This window comes from Chiloscyllium plagiosum, unplaced genomic scaffold (assembly GCF_037043375.1).
Source record: "Chiloscyllium plagiosum isolate Xiang-an unplaced genomic scaffold, Cpla_swu_hap1 HiC_scaffold_5, whole genome shotgun sequence".
In the NCBI taxonomy this organism is placed as follows: Eukaryota; Metazoa; Chordata; class Chondrichthyes; order Orectolobiformes; family Hemiscylliidae; genus Chiloscyllium; species Chiloscyllium plagiosum.
This window is the reverse complement of record NW_028270143.1, coordinates 55,016,006-55,037,590: the sequence shown is the minus strand read 5'-3', so window position 1 is coordinate 55,037,590 and position 21,585 is coordinate 55,016,006. Positions and strand designations below refer to the sequence as shown.

The window sequence follows — 21,585 nt, the reverse complement described above, 5'->3', positions numbered from 1 at the left end:
GTTTTCAAGCTGAATTCTATAAAGAATTTACAGGAATATTGGCTGGTCCACTTATGGACATGTATAACTATGCATATAGTCAGGGCTGTCTCCCGCCTTCGCTGAAAGAGGCAAATATCTCTCTTATCCTTAAAAAAGGAAAGGATCCGGAAGATTGTACATCATATAGACCAATATCCTTGCTAACTGTAGATTTTAAAATCCTTTCTAAAACGTTAGCACTGAGACTAGAAAGAGTACTGCCACATATTATAAAGGAGGATCAGACGGGGTTTATTAAGGGCCGTAGATCATCCAATAATATTAGAAGGGTTTTGAATATGATTCAAGCCTGTCATCAGGGAAAGATACCAGGAGTAGGAGTTTCATTAGACGTGGAAAAGGCATTTGATAGGGTTGAATGGTCATATTTGTTTTACACATTGGAAAGATTTGGCGTTGGACAGGTGTTTACCAAATAGGTCTCAACATTGTATAGTGATCCCAAAGCAGTTGTAGTTACCAATGGATTAGGTTCGGATAGCTTCAGTGTGGGTAGGGGCTGCCGTCAGGGATGTCCCCTCTTGCCATTGTTATTTACGCTAATAATTGAACCACTATACGAGCTGATCCTAATATAACGGCCCCGAGGATTGGTACAGGTAAACATAAAATTACCCTTTATGCAGATGATGTTCTTCTATTCCTCAGTAATCCTCTGATGTCCGTACCTCACCTAATCCAAGTCATTAATACATTTAGCGCATTCTCAGGCTATAAAATTAATTTTTCAAAATCGGAGGCTATGCCAATGGGTGGCCTTGCTATGACACCCCACTTAGTGGACGGATCCCTTTTTCCCTTTCGTTGGTCCCTGGAGGGCTTCTTATATTTAGGCATTTTTATTACTCCAGTATTTGCTCAGTTGTATAAGGCTAACTTTGTGGATTTACTGGAAAGGATAAGGCAGGACCTCCAGCGATGGGGAGACCTTCCAATTTCCTGGTTGGGTAGAATAGCACTAATCAAAATGAATGTCCTGCCCCATCTCCTATATCCTATGAGAATGCTTCCGGTGATGCTGCCGAGGACGGCTCTATATAAATTATATGGCTGGCTGGGTTCCTTTATCTGGAATCATAAACGGCCCCTCATTAAGCTGAAGAAGCTACAGCTTCCACAGACAAGGGGAGGATTGGACTTCCCAGACTTTAGGAAATATTAAGTTACATAGCTGATTGGGTCTTGTCTGATCCACAATCAATCTGGTTGGACATCGAGGCCTTTCAAGTAAAATACCCACTTATTAACCTTTTATTTTCAGACAAGAGGAAAATCATTACAGATTACTATAAAAACCCTATAATACTAAACACAATTAAGGCTTGGAATATAATGCGGCAAAATGAGGGCAACTCACATAAAACATCCCCCTATGCACCGATAGTGGGAGCATGGGGATTCCAATCGGGGTTAACAGATGCCACTTTTAAACTCTGGAGATCCAGGGGTATCTCATGTCTAGGGGATCTATTTAAAAATGGGGTCCTGATGTCTTTTGAACAGCTGCGTCAGAAATTTGGATTACCTAATGGAGACCACTTTCGATACTTCCAAATTCAAGATTATATACAGAAGAAGACTACGTTATTAGATAGTCTTTATAAATCAGATAGAGAATGTAATGTCCTACGACCAGTGGTATTTATCATTTACCGTCAGTACTATTTATCATTTACTACATGATGAAGTATCGGGAGATATGGATAATCTGCTTAAAACATGGGATCAGGATTTGGGACTAGAAATCTCTATAGAAACGTGGAATGATATTTGGGAAAACGCTAGAAAAATTACTATCTGTAACAGAACCCAGGCTATCCAGCTGAAGATACTTCATAGGGCCCATATAGCACCGGTTCGACTGGCAAAATTTAAGGCAGGAGCATCTCCAATGTGTCCTAAATGCAAAATAGAAGTGGGCACTCTTGTACATTGCCTATGGACCTGTAATAAGATCCGTAGATATTGGACGAAAGTAGCAAGTACCCTGACAGAAATTTTAGGAACGGAAATTAAAGTGGACCCTGTATCTCTCCTTTTGGGCTTTTCGAACTTTCCCACCCTGGACACGTACGGGAAGAGACTATTTTTTATTCTTTCTTTCTGTGCAAGGAAAAATATTTTGGTGAACTGGGTGGCTGAGGGTCCCCCTGGACTTTCAAATTGGCACAGACTAATTATGGAATGTATTCCCCTTGACTTCCTTACAATTATGGTGCACCGAAAGACCGAATTATTTTATAAAATACGGCAGCCCTTCTTGAATTACATAAATACAGATATTTCGGCTATCCTAACAAGGGCTTTTATTTAATTGAGATTACGAACCTGGCTGGTCCGGGGCCCCTTCGGAGAGGAATCCCGCACGAATATGGGTTTTATTACATCTGATGTTAACACATTCCGAGCATGTAAGAGACTTAAATATACACTCTGGTTAGTTGTAGGTTAGATTAGTAGATAGTTGAGTTTTGTTTTTTTTTTCGGTTTTTTTTCTCTCTTGTTAAATTTTGGCTATTGTATATTTGATTTAATTGTATATCAATGTTTATATTTGAGAGTTTTGTTTATTTTTGTAAACTTGTAAAAATGTTAAATTTCTAATAAAAATATCTATTAAAAAAAAATTGTAAGGAGATATGAGACAGAATTTGATTTTTATTTCTACTCCAGTGGCAAAACAATGAAATAGCAACAGAATTAATTAAAAACTCTTAGCATATGAGTTGCAACACTACAACAGTGCTGAGGCAGGAGTGCTATAAGCTGTATTGCATCCCAGATCTCACTGAGAAGCAGAAACACCAGACAGGAGAGATTTTGAAAACTTGAGACTCTTCTGACACTATTTATGCTATTTATGAAAATAATCTGTTCAGATCAGAGCTAAAGGGAAGAGTGAGGCAAATGTTTGTGAGTACCTACTTCAAATGTTCTTAGCAAGAGGACAACAAGAGGCTCTTTGAACATGCAGAAGGTTTTCATTGACATCACACTGTGCTGCACAGAAACATATTCATTCTCTATCTGGCTAAGAGATTGAGTGTTCAGTGTTCAACACAATTGCAATCTAGCTGACTTTCCCTCTGTGATAAGAAATCAATGCAAGCCACCAAGACTGGCACATAGTATCTTTCTTTTTCAGTTGGACAGAACAGATAGTCCCAGTAGAGTGGGACAAGGGAAGAGAGGACATGATTACAGAGTGTAGCATGTGACAAGTAAAGCTTAAAAGAAAGGAAAGGAATGAGAATGGGTTCACAATCTGAAGGTGTTGAACTCAATATTAAGTCCAGACGTTTGTAAAGTGTCCAGTCTGAAAATGAGATAGAACATAGAAAAATACAGCGCAGTACAGGCCCTTGATGTTGCGCCGATCCAAGCCCACCTAACCTACACTAGCCCACTATCCTCCATATGCCTATCCATTGCCCGTTTAAATGCCCATAAAGAGGGAGAGTCCACCACTGCTACTGGCAGGGCATTCCATGAACTCACGACTCGCTGAGTAAAGAATCTACCCCTAACATCTGTCCTATACCTACCACCCCTTAATTTAAAGCTATGCCCCCTCGTAATAGCTGACTCCAGCCTGGAGATGTTGGACTCCAGGCTTTGCTTAAGCTGAGAAACATTCCAGCTAAATGTCAACAAAAGATTGGGAACAAGGACAAAATATTTGCAGAAAAGCCAGCAGAAAGATCAAAACCAGAGGACAGTATGTAAATATTGCAGAGGGCATCTAACAAAAGAAAAGCATGTTCAGCAGTGCAAAGTGCAATTGAAGATGCCTGAAGTAATGTATTGACAAGCAAAAGCACTTCACCTGGTTCCTGACTAAGTGAGATCTGTAGCAGAGATGCAGCAATCAATAGATGTGAAAACAATGCAATAATTTGATGAATTTGTGGATTGTTCAGCAAAGTTCTTACCTAATTTGTCATCAGAGTGTGACTATCTGTGCAACTCACTGCTAAGGATATGCAATGGTATTAGGTTACAAAACAAGAAGCAGTTCTCAATAGAATCAAACAACTAGTGATGACGGTGACAGTGCTGAGGCACTAAAATTTCAAAGATGAAGTCACTTTGCAGTGTGAAGCCAGTGAGAAAACTCAAATGCAGCAAGGACAACCAGGTGCATTTTCATCTAGGATGTTATGTCAAACTGTGACAATATGCTGAAATTGAGAAATAATGTTTGGCTGTTGTATCCATGTATGTTGGATAACATGTGTAACTTGTAACTACAAATGACAGTACGTGATTTTTTTTAATGATAAAGAGGATATTCAGAGAAATGCAGTTTTACTTGGTGTGCTGACTGGCTTGCAGTAATGATATGATCCCAACTTTGCTGTAAGTGCCTTTGTGTGCAGTCTTTGGAAGGCATTAAACACACACCACATGAATTTTTTTTTTCTTTCTGTTTTATTTTTTCTCTCAATTTTCTCTTTCTCCTTTTCTCTTTTTTTTCCTTCTTTCTAGTTTTTCTTCTCTCTCTCCCTGCTCTTGGTTTTCTTTGGCTTTCTTAATTACAGTTTATTTTTCTCTCCATCTTTTGATTGTTAATTTGTTTCGTTCCTTGCTGAATCTATCTTCCTTTCTATGTGTACCTATATTTTTCAGACTCTGTCTAGCATGCACTCCCTTTCACCTGTACCTCATTGATCTTCACTCCATCAGCTCTCTTTTCTCTAATGCCGTTTCTTCAGGTATTTTTCTATTTCTTCCTGATTTTCTCACCTTATCTGTTTGTCTCTTCAGTCCTTTTCTCTATCTTTCCTCTCATTTCTTTCTTCTTTTCCTTAATTGACTGTGTGGTTTGTCTTCTTGGCAAGAGTACAAGTTAGGTGGCCAGACAGCTGATGATAATGGGCAGTGCAAATTGAAGTAGTCCACAAGGTTAGTGAGAGGAAATGTGGAATAGGAGAGGATTGAGGACTGGACAATGCCGTCACAGTGATTGTGGGAGTTTGACTCTGGTAACTGTGCAAAAGTATGAATGACATAAGAGAGGTGACTGAGCTGTGCTGAGGAGGAAATGTGCCATAATTGATCACCACTCATCCCTGTCCCTGTGGCTATCAAATTATGTTCACGTTGATGATTCTCACCACTTAACCGGGTTGCCCAGTTCCAATAATCTAATCTCAGAATATTGACACTGCTCAATTTTTAATATAAATGGAATATTCTATGCAATTGGTTAAACAAAAATCTACAAAAACCTCACTATAATTGAAATGCTACACCACATCAGTGTGTTTACATAGATGCTCTAGTATGGTGTTTTCTATTTGGGGGAAAAATGTCATGCTCTAAGCTTGTTATGCATACATGATCATAAGGTATATCGTTGTCATTCCATTAGATTACTTCATTGCATTTTTTTTTTAAAATGCTAATGCTTTATGATTCTGCCAAACTTCAGCCCTCACAGTCAGTGCTGACAGAATGGCTGACAGCTTTCACACATTGAAGTAGGTGGCTGCAGAATTAAGTTGTTTATTAAGCTTAATGCTTTCCATTTTACCATTGAGTTATACAAGTTATACTTTCTGTTATAAATATTTTTATATACTGGAAATAGTAATTTTCTATGTTTGCTATCTCTTTTAAATGAGCATCACTTATGTGGATCTCTACAGAGATGCAATTGAATTCAGTCCAGTTTCTTTTAGTTATACACATGCACACTTCACTGTAAAGGCTGCCCTCTGCAGACATCATTAAGAACAGCCTAAATCCCTTCAGTTGATTAATTTGCCTAAATTAAGAGTAAGAGTTGGCAAAATGGCTTAGGACTCTTTCACTTAAAAACACTTTGTCCTGGTAGCATCATAGGAAATTGCCCCTTATAGTGTTGTGCTGTGTAAGCTGAATAACCCCAGATTTGTTCTTCTTCTGAGTTGATTTTATTTGAGTGGTGAATTGATGCGCGACAGTTCATTACTGTCACTTGGAAGGGGAAGAATCAGCTTAGGTTCCTGCTCTCTGTTGCTATGCAAGGTTCCCCACTGGAATGTACATGGTGCCTGGATGCCAAAATCAGGCGCTATTGACATGCTTTTCACAACCTGCAGTCAAATGCTCACCACAGCTTCGTGTGTAAAGAAAGTGTCCACAAATGCCCTTGGAAACCATACTCTAGAAGGAGTTATTACCTTTGGAAGAGGAGGACAGAAAAGGAAAGAAATTGACATAATTAAAGAAATTGGTAAATATTTCTCTTTGTTCAATTTGCAAATTCTTTACACAGTATGGTACAGACATAAGCGGATTAGAAACTCTTGGATTCAATTCCCCGATGTTGATGGGTTTTCCAGTCTTCGATTATCGTCAACAACCTGCATTCCTACAGCATTTTTCAAAGGCAACTGTCAAGGCACTTCAACAGCAGAAAGCGTAATGGTTGCTGAGACCTGAAAGGAGAACCTAAGAAGGATGATGGACATGTAGATTGAAGAGATTGGTTTTGGAGGTGCATGACAATTAGAGAGGAATAGGGTACAGTTCCCAAAAGTACAATCCAATTGGTAATTGCCTCTATCAAAAATGGTCAGGGCGAAAAGGAAAGAGAAATATATAAAAAGCTGAAGTTAAAGGAATGGATATTTCATGGGAATATCCATGTAATGAACTGTCGCGCATCAATTCACCACTCAAATAAAATCAACTCAGAAGAAGAACAAACCTGGGGTTATTCAGCTTACACAGCACAACACTATAAGGGGCAATTTCCTATGGAGGGTGAGGGAGAAAAATACAGAATGGAGAGAAAACGACGAGCCTGGAGAATAGAAGAGAGAGGAAATTGTCGTACAAGACATCTCAGAAGGATTTTAAGAGGCAGAAAGTCTAAGTCAGTAAGGTTGGGGTGGTGAGCAATTACTTTTTGTGTAGCAAGGTAAGCAGAAGTTTGACCAAGTTGGAGTTAGATTGGGAAGACAGCAAAGAGAGATTTGGAGCAATAGAGAATTATGATGTTAAAACATCTGGAAAGGGGAAAGAGAAGACATTCTCTATGGTCTTTATGGTTGATGGGATACTGGGTCTGAACCACAGCACAGATTCTAACATTGCATTCTTGATTACAAACTGTTTGGTTCAGTGAGAGATGGTGACCAAGAGGAAGTGATTGAGTAATTCCAAGGGAGCAGGGATGGAAGGTTAGCCTTTTTTTTTTGGGACTGAGATGTGGTCAATACTTTACATATAGAGGGTCACTCTGTCGGTTTATGTATGTTAACAACTGGATGGAAATAAGAATAGCCCCATTGGTATCTCCACATAGCATGTTGTTGGGAGGGTGTAATGACAAGCTAGTGTTAGGGATGCACCAATGCCAGTGCTATATTTCCATAGCTTCAATATCTTCAACAAGCAATGGAGTTAAAAAGGAAAGACTTATTGAACTGAATAGAAGCGAGGCATTGAAAAGAGAGAGACGTGACGTACAATCTATCGTGCTGTGGAGAGCATCAGGAGGGCTAATGTACCATGGCCACAATCACAGAGGATCTATTTATAATACGTTAGATCATTTTGATGCTATTTAAAAAAAAAGTCAAACTGAAAAGATCTTAAGAAAAGATATTTTTAACAAAAATTGAGCAATTTAGATCATTCACCACTCATCATTTTCTTTTCCAAATTTAATGTTAGAGAAAAATAAATGCAATAAATATTTACATATCAGCTCCATGTCAAACATCTGTGGCTTGATTTCTTTCTTTGTTAACTTATGCTGAGTGACTTTGGTATAAAAACTCTATTTAGTTTCTTTAATCTAGAAAGTGAGATTTAATATTGACATACTGTCTCATCTGTACCACTGTCCTCTAAGATATCGGCAGAGTACTAATTCTGGCTTCTTGGGCATTCCCAGTTGTCACTATATCACCACTGGGAGCCATGCTTTCAGTCGGTTAGGACCCTTGTTCTGGAATTCCCTATCTACATGACTCCATTTTGCTTTCCTTCCCTAAGATACTCCTTAAAACCTATCTCTTTGACCGAGCTTCTGGTATGCATGTTGCTCCAGATAATAGGGATCATTGTAATGTTATCTTTTTATGCCTTTAACCCAGCAATTCACAAGAAACACTGGTGAAGAAGCAGCACATCGGGCACGTGGCCTTTATTACAAAATCAGCAGTTTCTTTTAACTAAGTTTCTAAAGGTCTTGTGACTTTTAGTGGGATTAATGAACAGGTGGGTGATGGGAAAGAAGTGGGTAGCCAGATCTGGATGAGGTGTAATACTGAACAAGGGCTGGGTTGTTGGGCCAGGGGAGCGGTTGTGGTGTGGAGGTAAAACGGCAAGGGTCCGAGTTGTATCCTGGAGATAGGTAATCAGGTCAGGTGATTAGTCAAGTCGTGGGATTGAGTGATCAGTCTGGGGATGCATCAGGGATGTGCAGGAGTAGTTTGAGCTTTGAGCTTGTATGTTTGAGGGTGCTGAGGGTTGCATTATTAATCACCAGAGAGTAAGCAACATAACAATTTTAGGTGAAAGTGAGTACTGCAGATGCTGGAGATTAGAGTCAATTTTCGGGTTAGGTATCTGGATGAGTACTGAATATCCAGCCCAATCTCAAGCGCAGCTCAGTGTAACTATTTGCATAGTTTTCCCAGGCATTGCAAATCAGCTCTTTGGAAATTGAAACTTCCTGGACAATTACAGTGCGTATACACAGGTCAAACCTCTCTCTGCATCCTGCTGCACACTAGCAGCAAAGGTTATATCCATTACTGCCCCCAGAGTCTGGGAAATCTAACCTAACCTCAGTTTCATATATTATTTCAGGATGCTCCTGCAAAGTGATATGGGATATTTCATAATGTTGCGAATGCTGTATCAATATAAGTTGTAGTTGATTTCTTTACATTGCTGGAATGTGTTATAATGAAATAAGGTGTGTATGCCTGCTTAACTGGGTATGTCTACTTTTGACCATTTTTCATAAACTAAACATTACAAAGCTGACTTTCTTTTTTCACAATGCTAGGTCTGTAGAGCCACCTCAAGACAGTATATCAGTATCTGGAGTTCAGGAGAAACAACGGCCAAAAGCTCCACGCCTAAGGAAACTTACAAGACAGTACAGCTTGTGAGTCCTTCGTGATTGCTTACCTGAAGTTCTTTTAATTTAGTCAAATGTCCACCATAATGTCTCAAAAAGGGAAAAATCGTGAACATTTGTATATAAGATTCATCATGTTGCATATTTAATATTTGAATCTTACCAATCACCAACACTGGTTGTTAAGACAGAAGGTTACACTGTATGCATTAACCAGTGTGAAGGTAATGCAATGAAGTGTTGCACACTATACCAAAAGAAGGACGAGTTCACTATACTGAAGGGTATAACTTAAGTAGGCATAGTGAAATAACAAGGTTTAATTTCACACTCATGAGTTACTGTATTAAATTTCCAGTCTTAGCTTGGAGATCATGGAATTGCTGGCAATACCATGTTGCAAAGAAATGTGGGAATGAAAACCGTCATCTGCAGCTATACCTTGCTAACTACAGCATATCTGGATGAATAAGTCTGTTGGTCTAGTTATACAATGCATGTTTTGATAATTTGGCAGTGTGACTCTGAGCTTTACAATTCAGTATCATGCAGCATAACTACCCTCTCCTTTTGATTACATGTGAAACACCAGATGATTAAAAACCTTAACTATTAAGCTGTGTTTAGGGGAAGCGAGTCTGGTCTTTCTGGTCATCCCAATGCTTAACTCGGTGCTTAACACAACACACAGAGCTTATTTCAGAAAAAAAATCACAAAACACAGCTGCAAAAATCTAAGCACATCATTAGAGAATGTTATGGGATTACAAAAGCAAAATAATGCCGTGCTGAAAATCTAAAATAAAAACAGAAAAGACTAAAAGTACTCAGTAGATCATGCAGCACTTGGAAAGAAAGAAATAGAGTTAATGTTTCAGGGCTATCAATAACCAACCAAGAAAGCAATAATTTCCAGTGTGATTAAGAGCATGAGTAAGGGCAACCATGGAAAATTAATGCGTTGTGCAGAGCTCTATTAAAATGGATTATTGGATGATGTATTATCATTTTCGCAAGAGTGTTTTGGTTCCATATTCGAGTATTTGGACCTGTATTTAAGGCGTAGGTATTGCAAAATTCTTTATTTACATTTTTTGATGAAATCTGGAAATCATGAACTGTGCCAGCATTAATTACCCATTCCTACCTGCTTTTGAGAAAACAGGGGTCGGCTACTGCCTTGGACCACTGCGGTCTGTGTGCTGAAGGTACGCTCACAGTGCTGTTAAGGTGAATTAGAACTTTAATCCACTGACAAAGAAGGAATGATATACTTCCAAATGAAAATTACGGATGACTTGAAGAAGAACTAATGGTGTTCCCTTGTACTTTCAACCTTTGTTCTTCTTTGTAGTAAAGTTTGAGGGTTTGGAAGCTGTTTAATAATGAGCCTTAATGAGTTGAATTCACCCATCTGGTAGATGATGTAAACTGTAGCTACTGTGCACCTTTGGTAGGTAAGGTAGTGGATGAGGTGCCAGTCAAGTGGACTGCTTTATCCTGGATGGTGTCAAACTTAGTGTTTTTGGAGCTGCATTCATTCAGGCAATTGGGGAGGATTGTATCACACTCCTGACTTGTGCCTTGTAGGTGGTAAAAAGGCTTTGGGGAATTGGGAGGTGAGGTAAACCATTGTTTTTTCCTATCTTTGTAGCCACAGTATTGATGTAGCTAGTCCAGTTAAATTTCTGGTCAATAGTAACACCCAGGATATTGCTGGAGAGGAATGGGAATCTCCTCCTGAAATTGCAGGGGAGATGGTTAGATTCTTTCTTGTGACAGATGGTCATTTCCTGCCACTTATAAGGAAAGAATGTTACTTTTTTTTTCATTCTTTCAAGGAATGTGGACATTGCTGGCTAGGGCGGCAGTTATTGCCCATCTCTAATTGCCCAGAGGACAGTTAAAAGTGAAGCATATTCACCATCTGTCTGGGGTTCTCTATTATTAGCCTAGTGACATTACTACTATATCACCACCACTTGCCAGTCCAAGCCTGAATGTTGACCAGATCACATTTATATAGGCATGGACTTCTTCATGTGAATATTTGCAAATAACATTGAACACTGCAACCATCAATAAGCATCCATGTCTGATGATATGGTGGAGGGGGTGTATTTGAAAAAAACAACTAAAACTGGTGGGGTTAGGACACTTCCCTGAAAACTCATTCAGTGATGCCCAGGGCTAAAATGATAGACCTTCAACAATCACACCCATCTGCCTTTGACAAGTAAGAGAAAGAAAAAAATTTAAAGTTCAAATCCTGACCACAGAGATGAGCTCCTGTGCCTCATATTTGAAAGCAGTCAGTAGCGTGTGGGAGACTATGGTTTAGTTGTATTATCGCTAGTGTTTTAATCCAAAAACTCAGTTAATGATAGAGTCATAGTGCTGTATAGTATGGAAACAGACCCTTGCCAATCAGATACCTTAAATTAAACTAGACCCATTTGCCAACATTTGCCCCATATCCCTCTAAACCTTTCCTATTCATATACTCATTTGGATGCCTTTTAAATGTTGTGATTGTATCAGCCTCCACCACTTCTTCTGGCAACTCATTCCATACACGCACCACCCTCTGCATGAAAAAGTTGCCTCTTAAATCCCTTTTAAATTTTTCCCCTCTCAGCTTAAACCTATGCCCTCTGTTTTTGGACTCCCTAACCCCTGGGAAAAGAGTTTAGCTAGTTACCCTCATGATTTTATAAACTTCTGTAAGGTCACCTCTGATGCTGCAGGGTGTAAAGCCCTAGACTATTCAGCCTCCTTCCATAGATCAAACCACCCAACCCTGCAAATCCTTGTAAATCTTCTCTGAATCCTTTCAAGTTTGACAACATCCTTCCTGTTGCAGGAGACCAGAATTGCATGCAGCATTCCAAAAGTGGCCTAACCAATGTCCTATACAACTGCAACATGACCTCCCAACTCTGATATTCAATGCACTAATGTATAAAGGCAAACAAACCAAATGTCGTCTTGTCTACCTGTGACTCCACTTTCAAGGAACTATGAACCTGAATTCCAAGATCTCCAGGACTTTGCCATTAACTGTATAAGTCCTTCCCTGATTGTTTTTCCAAAATACAGCACCTTACATTTATCTAAATTAAACTCTATCTGCCACTCCTCAGCCCATTGTCCCAATATGATCAAGGTTCTGTTGTACTCTAAGGCAACCATCTTCACTGTCCACTACACCTTCAAGTTTGGTGTCATTTGCTTATTAACCATACCTCTTATTCTGGGAGACTGGGTTCAAATCCTGTCATGTGGAATATGAATTCAATTTTTTAAAAATCTGGCATTGAGAGTCTAATGATGAACATGAATCCATTGTCAATTGTTGGAAAAACCCATCTAGTTCACTAAAGGCCGTTAGGGAAGGAAATCTACTGTCCTTGTCTAGCCTAGATTTGAATCCAGATCCACAACAATGTGGTTGACTCTTAACTGCTCTCTGGGCAATAAATTCTGGCATAGTCAGATCTGCTCATACTCTGTGAGTGAATACATTTTAAAAAAGCATTCCAGAGGTGTGGATCCAGAGGCCAATCTGCAACAGAGTGACATTATAAACTACAAGATGAATCAGTGATGAGTGATCAAACCAGGACCATCTAAAAAGAAACCAAAAATGTCCAACCTCCCCACTCAGTGAGAAATTGAATTTCGATTTGTCACTGTAAAAGTGTGATTGCTTTATATATGACTAAATATATTGATAAGTAAGAAAGGGAATTTGGAACAACACCACATAACAACGCACAGTCAAGTCAAGGATAGTTTTTCTTTGAACAGCATGTTCCAGATAAAGTTGATGAGCTGGAAGCTGTTTTGAAAGCTCAACAGTCATTTTTTTCGAAACCAGCAACAAAAATAAGTCCTGCTGTGAAGCATCCTTTTATGTTTGTCATCTTCTGGCAATATACAAGAAATCATTGACAGATGGTGAAGCAATTAAAGAAGAAATGTATGTGACTGCAGACTCTTCATTACAATACTTTGAGAACAAAGAAGAAATAGTAACCACCATCCTGAGCAAGTCACTTGGGGCTTCCACAGTATGAAGAAAAGTGGAATCTTTGTCCAAAAATGTCTTTCAGCAACCACAGCAGGACCTGAAAGACTGTTGATGCTTCTCATTGCAGTTCAATTAATCTATCAATATGACTGACACAGCTCAGTTGCCTGTTTTTGGGCATGTGGTTTTTAAGGACACAACTAAATAGGTTCTTCTCACCCTTTTGCCTGTTAAAGAGAGAATAAAGAGCAAAGATAATACAACAAATTCAAAAAATATATGCTTGAGAAAAATATTCCACTCAAGAAACTGGTTTCTACGATAACTGATGGTACACCAGTAATACTTTGCGTAAATATGACCTTTGTTGCATTTTGCAGAAATTATCCTTGTTTCTCCACTTTTCTGTATAATTCATCAAGGGTACAATTGTGAATCTCATTTAATGAAGTTTGTTAAGATTGTAAACATGATTCATGTAAAAGGCCCTCAGCACTACTTGTAAAGATATAAACTTGATGCTACCAGGGTGGTCTCACTAATCCCCATGGTAATATGAGGTGGTTAAGTTGAGGGAAGGACCTGCAAAGACTTTCAGATATTATGCCTGAAATTGTCACAGTTCTTAAATCAATGAATGAATTGTGCAGTTAACTGTCAGACAATGCATGTTCTCTTGACTTTGGATTCCTTATCGACATTATGTCACAACTGTAGATATTAGGGATGGCCCAGTGGTTAGGACTGTTGCCTGACAGTGCCAGGGACCCGGATTCGAATCCAGCCTTGGATACCTGTTTATATGGAGTTTCCTCTGGGTGCTCCAGTTTCCTCCCACAGTCCAAAGATGTGCAGGTTAGGTGGATTGGTCATGCTAAGTTATCTCATAGTGTCCAGGGATGCGCATGGCTAGATTAGCCATAAAAATTGAAGGTTACAGGGATAGGGTAGAGGTGGGATGTTCCTCTTCAGAGGGTCTTTGTAAATTCAATGGGTCGAATGGCCTACTTCCACATTGTAGGGATTCTATGACCACTGAATGAGCTGAACAATGAACTGCAGGAAAAGGACAGAGACTTGACACATATAATCATTGTTGTGCTCACACTCTAATTAAAACTAGGTCTGTTGTCCTCCCAATCAAAATATAAAATGGTGCAACACTTCCCAAATCTGTAGAAAATACTAGGAAAAAATCAACACACCAAAAAAACTGGTTCCACCCTGAAAACCTCTGTGCACACCTGAGGAAGTTGGCAGAGGAATTCAACTGGCGGTTTCAGGAATTAGACATGATGGAACAACTCATCGTGTTTGTCTCAAATCCATTCTTTTTAGTAGATATTGGTGGCTTGGCAACCAAATTCAATCAGGTGTTGATTTAGTTACTGTGAAAAATGGCATTGAGCTGGAAGTCAGATCAGAGGGCTGCAATTTTGGGGGAATTCATAAACAAAGAAAAATGCCCATTCCTACCTTCCTGTGCTTTTAAAGTAAAAGCTTATTTTTGGCTTCGTGTACCTTTGTTCTCCCAAATGAAAACAATCACTAGCAAGTATTGCATTTGCCTCAGATAAAGGAATGGATTGTGTACAAGTAGCAATCTTTATCATGTTCTACTAACTGTTTCCTCAAGGTTCTTTTACAACAAGATTATTAATTAGCCCTTTCTCATTGTGTAATCTTAGATCCAAAATAGTCTGTGGCCTAGTTGGTTCCTTAACATGTTGCATAAATGCTTCCTTAGTAGCATTGGTGCTCATCAGTCTATATGTAGTTTGAAGTCACTTATATTACTCAAGCACCAGGCACCTTTTAGTTTTTTTTAATGTGCCCTACAGTACCAGTTGTGTTTGGTGGTCTGTAAGCCACTTTAACAGTTACTACTGCACCTTGCCGCCATCAATCATGGCTGATATTTTCTCGACCCCATACTCCTGACTCCTCCCCATGATACTTGATCTCCTTCACTATCCTTTAATATGCAGCTCCTGGTCTTAGTCACCTGCAGCCAGTTTTGACAGTACACATAGCAACAATTAGCTGTGAATAGATGCATAAAATAAATCGTTGATCAATGGTTTTCTTGAGCTTGTTGTGTGACTTGGCTTCTACTTATTCTTTATCAGGAACAGCTAGAAAGTGAGGAAACATGAGTGAAGCCTGAGTGTTTCATATTCTTTTTAAAATGCTTTCATAAACATTATAAGAGGCTGGTTTTCCAAATAGCTGTAGTACTCCAGTGTACTCCCACCAGTTGTCCTTGGGATTGGGAGGGTTGCAGAAAGTATCTACAAGTATAGTGATTTTCGTCACTGATGAAGTTTGAGGTACACTAATAGCCCATAAATCAAAGCACCAAAAGGCAATTCTGACTTAATATTTGGTTTCTTTTTAGAGAATTAAATTGTTTGTTACTGTTTGTGATATTTGTTGTTATCCATGACTTTGCAATACTTAGGACATAAATTAAATTGTTTTCAACACATATCTTGTGAAAGTAGTTGTCCAGAGACTAAATGTACATGATCTGAACTCTTGTCCAAAAAAAGGGTGATTCTTATTGAACTAATTTCTGGAAATTGTGATGTTCTTGCCTGGTGGGAGATGCATGTGTTTATAGTAATTTCCTTTATTCTCTGACAGTAATCACAGTGATGAGGATGACCTGCCTCCTGCATTAGCGGCAGCCACTCGAAACAGCCCTCCCCCAGTCAGCAAACAATCCAATTCTGATGTTCAGTTACAATATCCCACCTGCATTAAGGTATATTACTGTTACTGTAATTACTGTTATGTTACTGCAATGTAGTGATATCCTCTGTCACATGTTAATTGCCACCTTGTCTCAACCATTTAAAAAGCATGAGAAAGAATATAGTCATTTATCTAACATCATTTACCTCTTAAGGATACTCCAAAAGACTGGCCAGTTATTGTAAAGTATTGTTACTGTTAGAATGTAACTTCCAGAGGTTCTTAGCAGTGTTCCCCTGAATTTTCTTACTGGCTGCACAGCCCTTCGAGATCCAGGCGCAGCACCAACTTCTGGAACCGGAAACCAATTCACTGATAGGCATAAAAATGCAGATCACCACGTGCAGAACATCAGAAAGAATGGAGGGATATTGGTTCTGAGCATTTCAGATGCCATTCTTCAGCCAATTCAATTAATTTCTCGTGATATTCAAAAACAGGTGAAGGCATTTGATGCTGCAAAAGCTATGGGGCCTGACAACATTCCAGCAATAGTACTAAAGACTTGTGCTTTAGAATTTATCACGTTCCATTACAGATACAACACTGCCATCTACCTGACAATATGGAAAATTGCTCAGATATGTCTTCTACAACAAAAACAGGTCAAATCCAACTTGGCTAATTATGTCCGATCAGACTATTCTCAATTATTACAAGTGTGATGGAAATATTCATCTGCAGTGCTGTCAAACACTAGTTGCTTGAATTTTGGAACAGGAGTAAGCCAACCAGCTCCTCAAATTTGTTTGCCATTCATTGAGATCACAGCTGGTATGTAGCCTAACTCCATATGCCTGCAAATAACCTTTAATATCTGTACTTAAGAATTTATCTATTTCAGATTTAAAATTAACAACTGCTCCAGCATCAACCACTGTTTGATGAAGAGAGTTCCAAACATCTACCAATCCTTGTGTATGGAAATTTTTCTTAACATCCATCCTGAATGGTCTGGCTCTAATTTTCAGACTATGCCCCCCGAGTTCTAGAATCCCCAACTAGTGGAAATAATTTATCTTTGTCAACCCTGTCTTTTCCTATTAATATCTTGAAGACTTCATTCAGATCACCCTTTAACCTTCTAACAGACCAAATTTGTGTAATCTCTCTTCATAATTTAATCCTGAAGTTTAGGTATTCTTGTAAACCTACGTTGTACCCCCCCCCCCCCCCCAAGGCAAGTATATCCTTCCTAAGGTGTGGTGCCCAGAACTGGTCTCAGTCCTCCAAATGCAGTCTAACCATGATTTTGTATAACTGCAGCATAACATCTTCATTCTTGTACTTCAGTCCTCTAGATATAAAGGCCAGCATTCCATTAGCTTTAATGACACTTATTCTGCACCTTTTCATTACATTTCAAAGACCTATGCCCCTGAATCCCTAAGTCTTTGTGAACATCCACTGTATTTAATGTCATACCATCTAGAAAGTATCCTTTTTAAATCCCAAATGGATCACGTTATATTTGCTTACATTGAACTCCACCTGCCATGTCTGACTCAGTCTATCAATATCCCTTTGGAATTTTATGTTATCATCTACTCTGTCTATAACGGCATCTAACTTTGTGTCATCAGAAAATTTGGATATATGAATTTCTATCGTTATCCAAGTCATTAATAAATAATGTGAATAATTGAGGGTCTAACATAGGTCCTTGTGATACGGCATTGGTCACATCCTGTCAACCTGAGTACCTACCCATTATCCTTACTTTCTATCACCTGCCACACAGCCAATTTCCTAGTCATTTCGGTAATTTGCCCTCAACTCTTTTGGCTTCTACCTTCGAAAACAGTCTTTTATGATGCACTTTATCAACTGCCTTCTGGAAATCAAGAGATATAACATTCATAGACAGTTCCTTGACCACATCCTTAGTCACTTCTTCAAAAAAGTTCAAGGATGTCATATCAGGAATCAATGCTGATTCTGTCTGATCAACTGAAAATTTTCCAAGTGTTCAGTTACCTCATCCTTGATTATAGATTCCAACAATTTCTGTCGGGCTAACTGGTCTTTAAATCCATGGTTTTCCTCTATCACCCTTCTCAAAAAGTGGAATAACATGTACAATTTCCTGTCCAGATGGACAATTCCTGTATCTAGGGAACTCCGAAAGGTTGCATTTGACTGAGTGTGGCATCAAGGGGTCTTAGCAAAACTATAGAGAATGGGAAATAGAGAAAGTGGGGGATGTCCATTGGTTAGAGTCATACCTAGTATTTAAGATGATGATTGTGGTAGCTGGAAGTCAGTCACAAAAATCTCCAAGGACATGTCTGCAGGAGATCCTCAGGGAAATGTCCTTAGTCCTTCAGCTGCTTCATCAATGACCTTCCCTCCATCATAAGGGCAGAAAAGGGAATGTGTACTGATGTTTGCATATTGTTCAGCACTATTCACAACTTGTCAGATACTGAAGCACTCGCTGTCCAAATGCAGCACAACCTGGACAGTATCCAGGCTTGGGTTGAAAAGTGGCAAGTAACATTCGTGCCACACAAATGCCAGGCCATGTCCATCTCCAAAATGAGACAATCATGACATTCAGTGGTGTTATCATCACTGAATCCCCCACTATCAACATCCTGGGAGTTGCCATTCACCAGAGACTCAATTTGACTAGCCGTATAAAAACAGTGGTTATAACAGCAGGTCAAAAAACTAGGAATCCTATAGTGAGTAACTCACCTCCTGTCTCTCCAAAGCTCATCCCACCTCCTGTCTCTCCAAAGCTCATCTACCATCTACAAGGCACAAGTCAGAAATGCATTTGAATGTTCTTCACTTTCCTGGATGATTGCAGCTCCAAAAACACTAAAGCAGCTTGACGTTTACAAGTACAAAGCGGCACTCTTGATTGGCACCTCCCACAAACATTCACTCCCTCCATCACTGATGTTCAGTATCATCAGTGTGTATAATGTTCAAGATGACAGCAGAAATTCACCAAGGCTGCTTGGGAACACAAATATCTGCAAGTTCCTCTCCAAGTCGCTCATCCTCCTGACTAGGAATGATATCGCTGTTCCTTCAGTGTCATTGGGTCAAATTCCTGGAACTCCCTTCTCTAACATCGTGAGTTGACTTAAAGCACATGGACTGTAGCACTTCAAAAAAAAACAGCTCACCACCTCCTTCTCAAGAGCAACTAGAGACAGGCAATGAATGCTGGCTCACTTGCGAATCCCACATCTCATGAATGAATAACAAAATAAAACTAAGCAGCCGATTTGTGCCCAGATGGGAACCATATTCAAAATAAACTAAATAAGTAGCTACAAAAGCAAAATACTGCAGATGCTTCCAATCACAGTTAAAAATAGAAAAAGTTGAAATACTGTCTTGTTTAGACAGTATCTATGAATAAAAGCAAAGTTAACATTTCAGATTCCATGACCTTTCATTATCAGATTTATCAAGGGAGGATTGGCAGATTGGAAATGGGTGGAAAGATTAAATGAATTAAAGCATTAAATGCTCAAAGACAACCAAATCCACCCACTTTCACTTTTAACAAAGACAGGTCAAGAGCTGAGAAATCAGTTTATTTCATTAACTAAAATCATTTCAGGAGAATGCATCCCACCATTTTTCAAATGGGTTATTTATTGTGAACACGTGGAAGTTATGGAAATCTTAGTGAGTAAATGGAGGCAACAAGGGCTGAATTCCCCAGGTCCAAAATGCCAGTGGAAGCCACAATTGGCCAACATCTTATGTGACATACACTCTAGCCACCTTCACATGCCAGCGGTGTCTGCATGATTCATGCCATTCCTCCAGGAATATCTGATTCACCCAGCTTCCCCAGCCCCTGGCATAGTGGTATCTGCTATCCACTCCATTGTTGTTTGTTGCTTTCCTGCCTGACAGTGGACTGATGAAACTGAGGGAAATTCATTTAAAGAACGCTGCAGTTGATTTCCATGTTTCTTTTCAGAAAACTATCCTCCAAGCTTTCTTGTCATCCTGTGTAAATATGGGGACCCTTCATTAATTATAATTTTGTTTCAAGAAAGGAGAGTAATGCATTTTATGATATGGCCATACATCTTACCTTGTGCCCATGCCACATCTTTAATTTACAAATAATTTTTCTTTTATATGTTCTTTTACCTAGCTGTTTCCAATTAATGGTTGACTCCAGTGTTAAGGCACACCATAAGTAGTTATACGAAAGATGCTCCTTTGTAAATGGAAAGTTCTACCTACGAGTCTCAGAATTGATAGGTTTTGTCTTTTCCTAACCACCACCCCCACCAAAACAGTACTTTCTTTTTTAAAGAACTTAGTAAACCACTGTACAGTCGTTCCTTTAATGATCTTCCTCCTTAACAGCAGAAATATTCTCATCCAGTCTGTTTTGATTGTTTGGTATTCAAATACAAAAGTCTCACTGTTCATCCTTCTGCTCTCCAAACATCACATATACTGTTGCATAAAAGTTTTAACAAAGTCAATCCGCCTCTGCTATTAAAATAGGTTGGATTATTTCTGTTCAATTGTATTTAAGGTGTGTTTGTTTATATCAGTCATTTTCTTCACGTGGGAATTATGCACTTGCATCCCCTTCACCCATCATTCATCAGCTCATTGCTGACCATTTCCACACTTCTGACCTCTGTGTTCAGCCATCTTTGATCACACGTTTCATTACTTAATGGCTGCTGATAACAAAAATCAAATCAAACAAATGTCCATCTTCTATTTTGGGAACAACTACTTGCAGGTAAGTCTATGTTTGGAAAATGGGAGTCTTTCAAAGTAGTATACTGAGAATTCAGGGCCAGCATGTTCCTCTAAGAGTGAAAGACAAGTGGAGCAAGTCCAGGCAACCCTTGATGTCAAGGGATATTGAGATTGAGAAGCACACGACAAGTACAGCACATTCAAATCCGGGGGGCCCTTCAGGAGTTTAGAGTGTGTTAGGGGCATGCTTAAAGAAGAACTTAGAAGGGCAAAGAGTGGCCGCAAAATATCTTTGCAGATAGGATTAAGAAAAACCTCAATCCATTTTACAAGTATATTAGGTGCAAAAGGATTACCAGGAAAAGAATGGCCCCTATTAACAATCAAAAGGGCAATCTGTGTGTGCAGCCAGAGGACATGGATGAAGTCTTCAATGAATATTTCTCATCTGTATATTTAATATCTCACTGGCCACGGGTAAAGTGCTGGAAGACTGGAGCCTAGCTAATGTGGTTCCCTGGTCCAAGAAGGGCAGCAGGAATAGGCCAGTGAATGGGAAATTATTGAAACAATTCTAAGGGACAGGATCAATTATCACCTGGAAAGACAGTGATTGATCAAGAACAGTCAGTATGGATTTGTTGGAGGGAGATCCTGTCTCACTAATTTCATTGAGTTTTTTTGTTTAAGAAGGTAACTAAATACATCATGGACTTCATTAAGGCCTTTAACATGGTCCCACATGATCGAATAGCCCAAAGGTTCCAAGACAGGTTTGGAAACTGGATCCAAAATTGGTTTGCAAATACGAAGTTAAAGGTGATGGTGAAGAGTTGTTTTTGTGACTGGAAGCCTGTGACCAGAGTGTACCACAGGGGTCAGTGTTGGGACCCTTGCTGTTTTTTATGTACTTGGATATGGATGTACACAAAGAATGGTAGATTCCCAGGGAACACTAACGACA

At 39.2% G+C, this 21,585-nt stretch overlaps 1 protein-coding gene across 3 annotated transcripts in view; it reads left to right on the top strand.

Moving 5' to 3' along the window:
- Window positions 1-21,585, top strand: part of epb41l4b (erythrocyte membrane protein band 4.1 like 4B) — a 399,237-nt gene that overhangs the window by 339,523 nt on the left and 38,129 nt on the right. For all 3 annotated transcript variants that reach the window (XM_087987177.1, XM_087987176.1, XM_043690060.2), the window contains exons 20-21: window positions 9,056-9,157; window positions 15,810-15,930. In XM_087987177.1, the coding sequence (XP_087843303.1) occupies window positions 9,056-9,157; window positions 15,810-15,930 (223 nt within the window). The remainder of the gene's footprint in view (window positions 1-9,055; window positions 9,158-15,809; window positions 15,931-21,585) is intronic.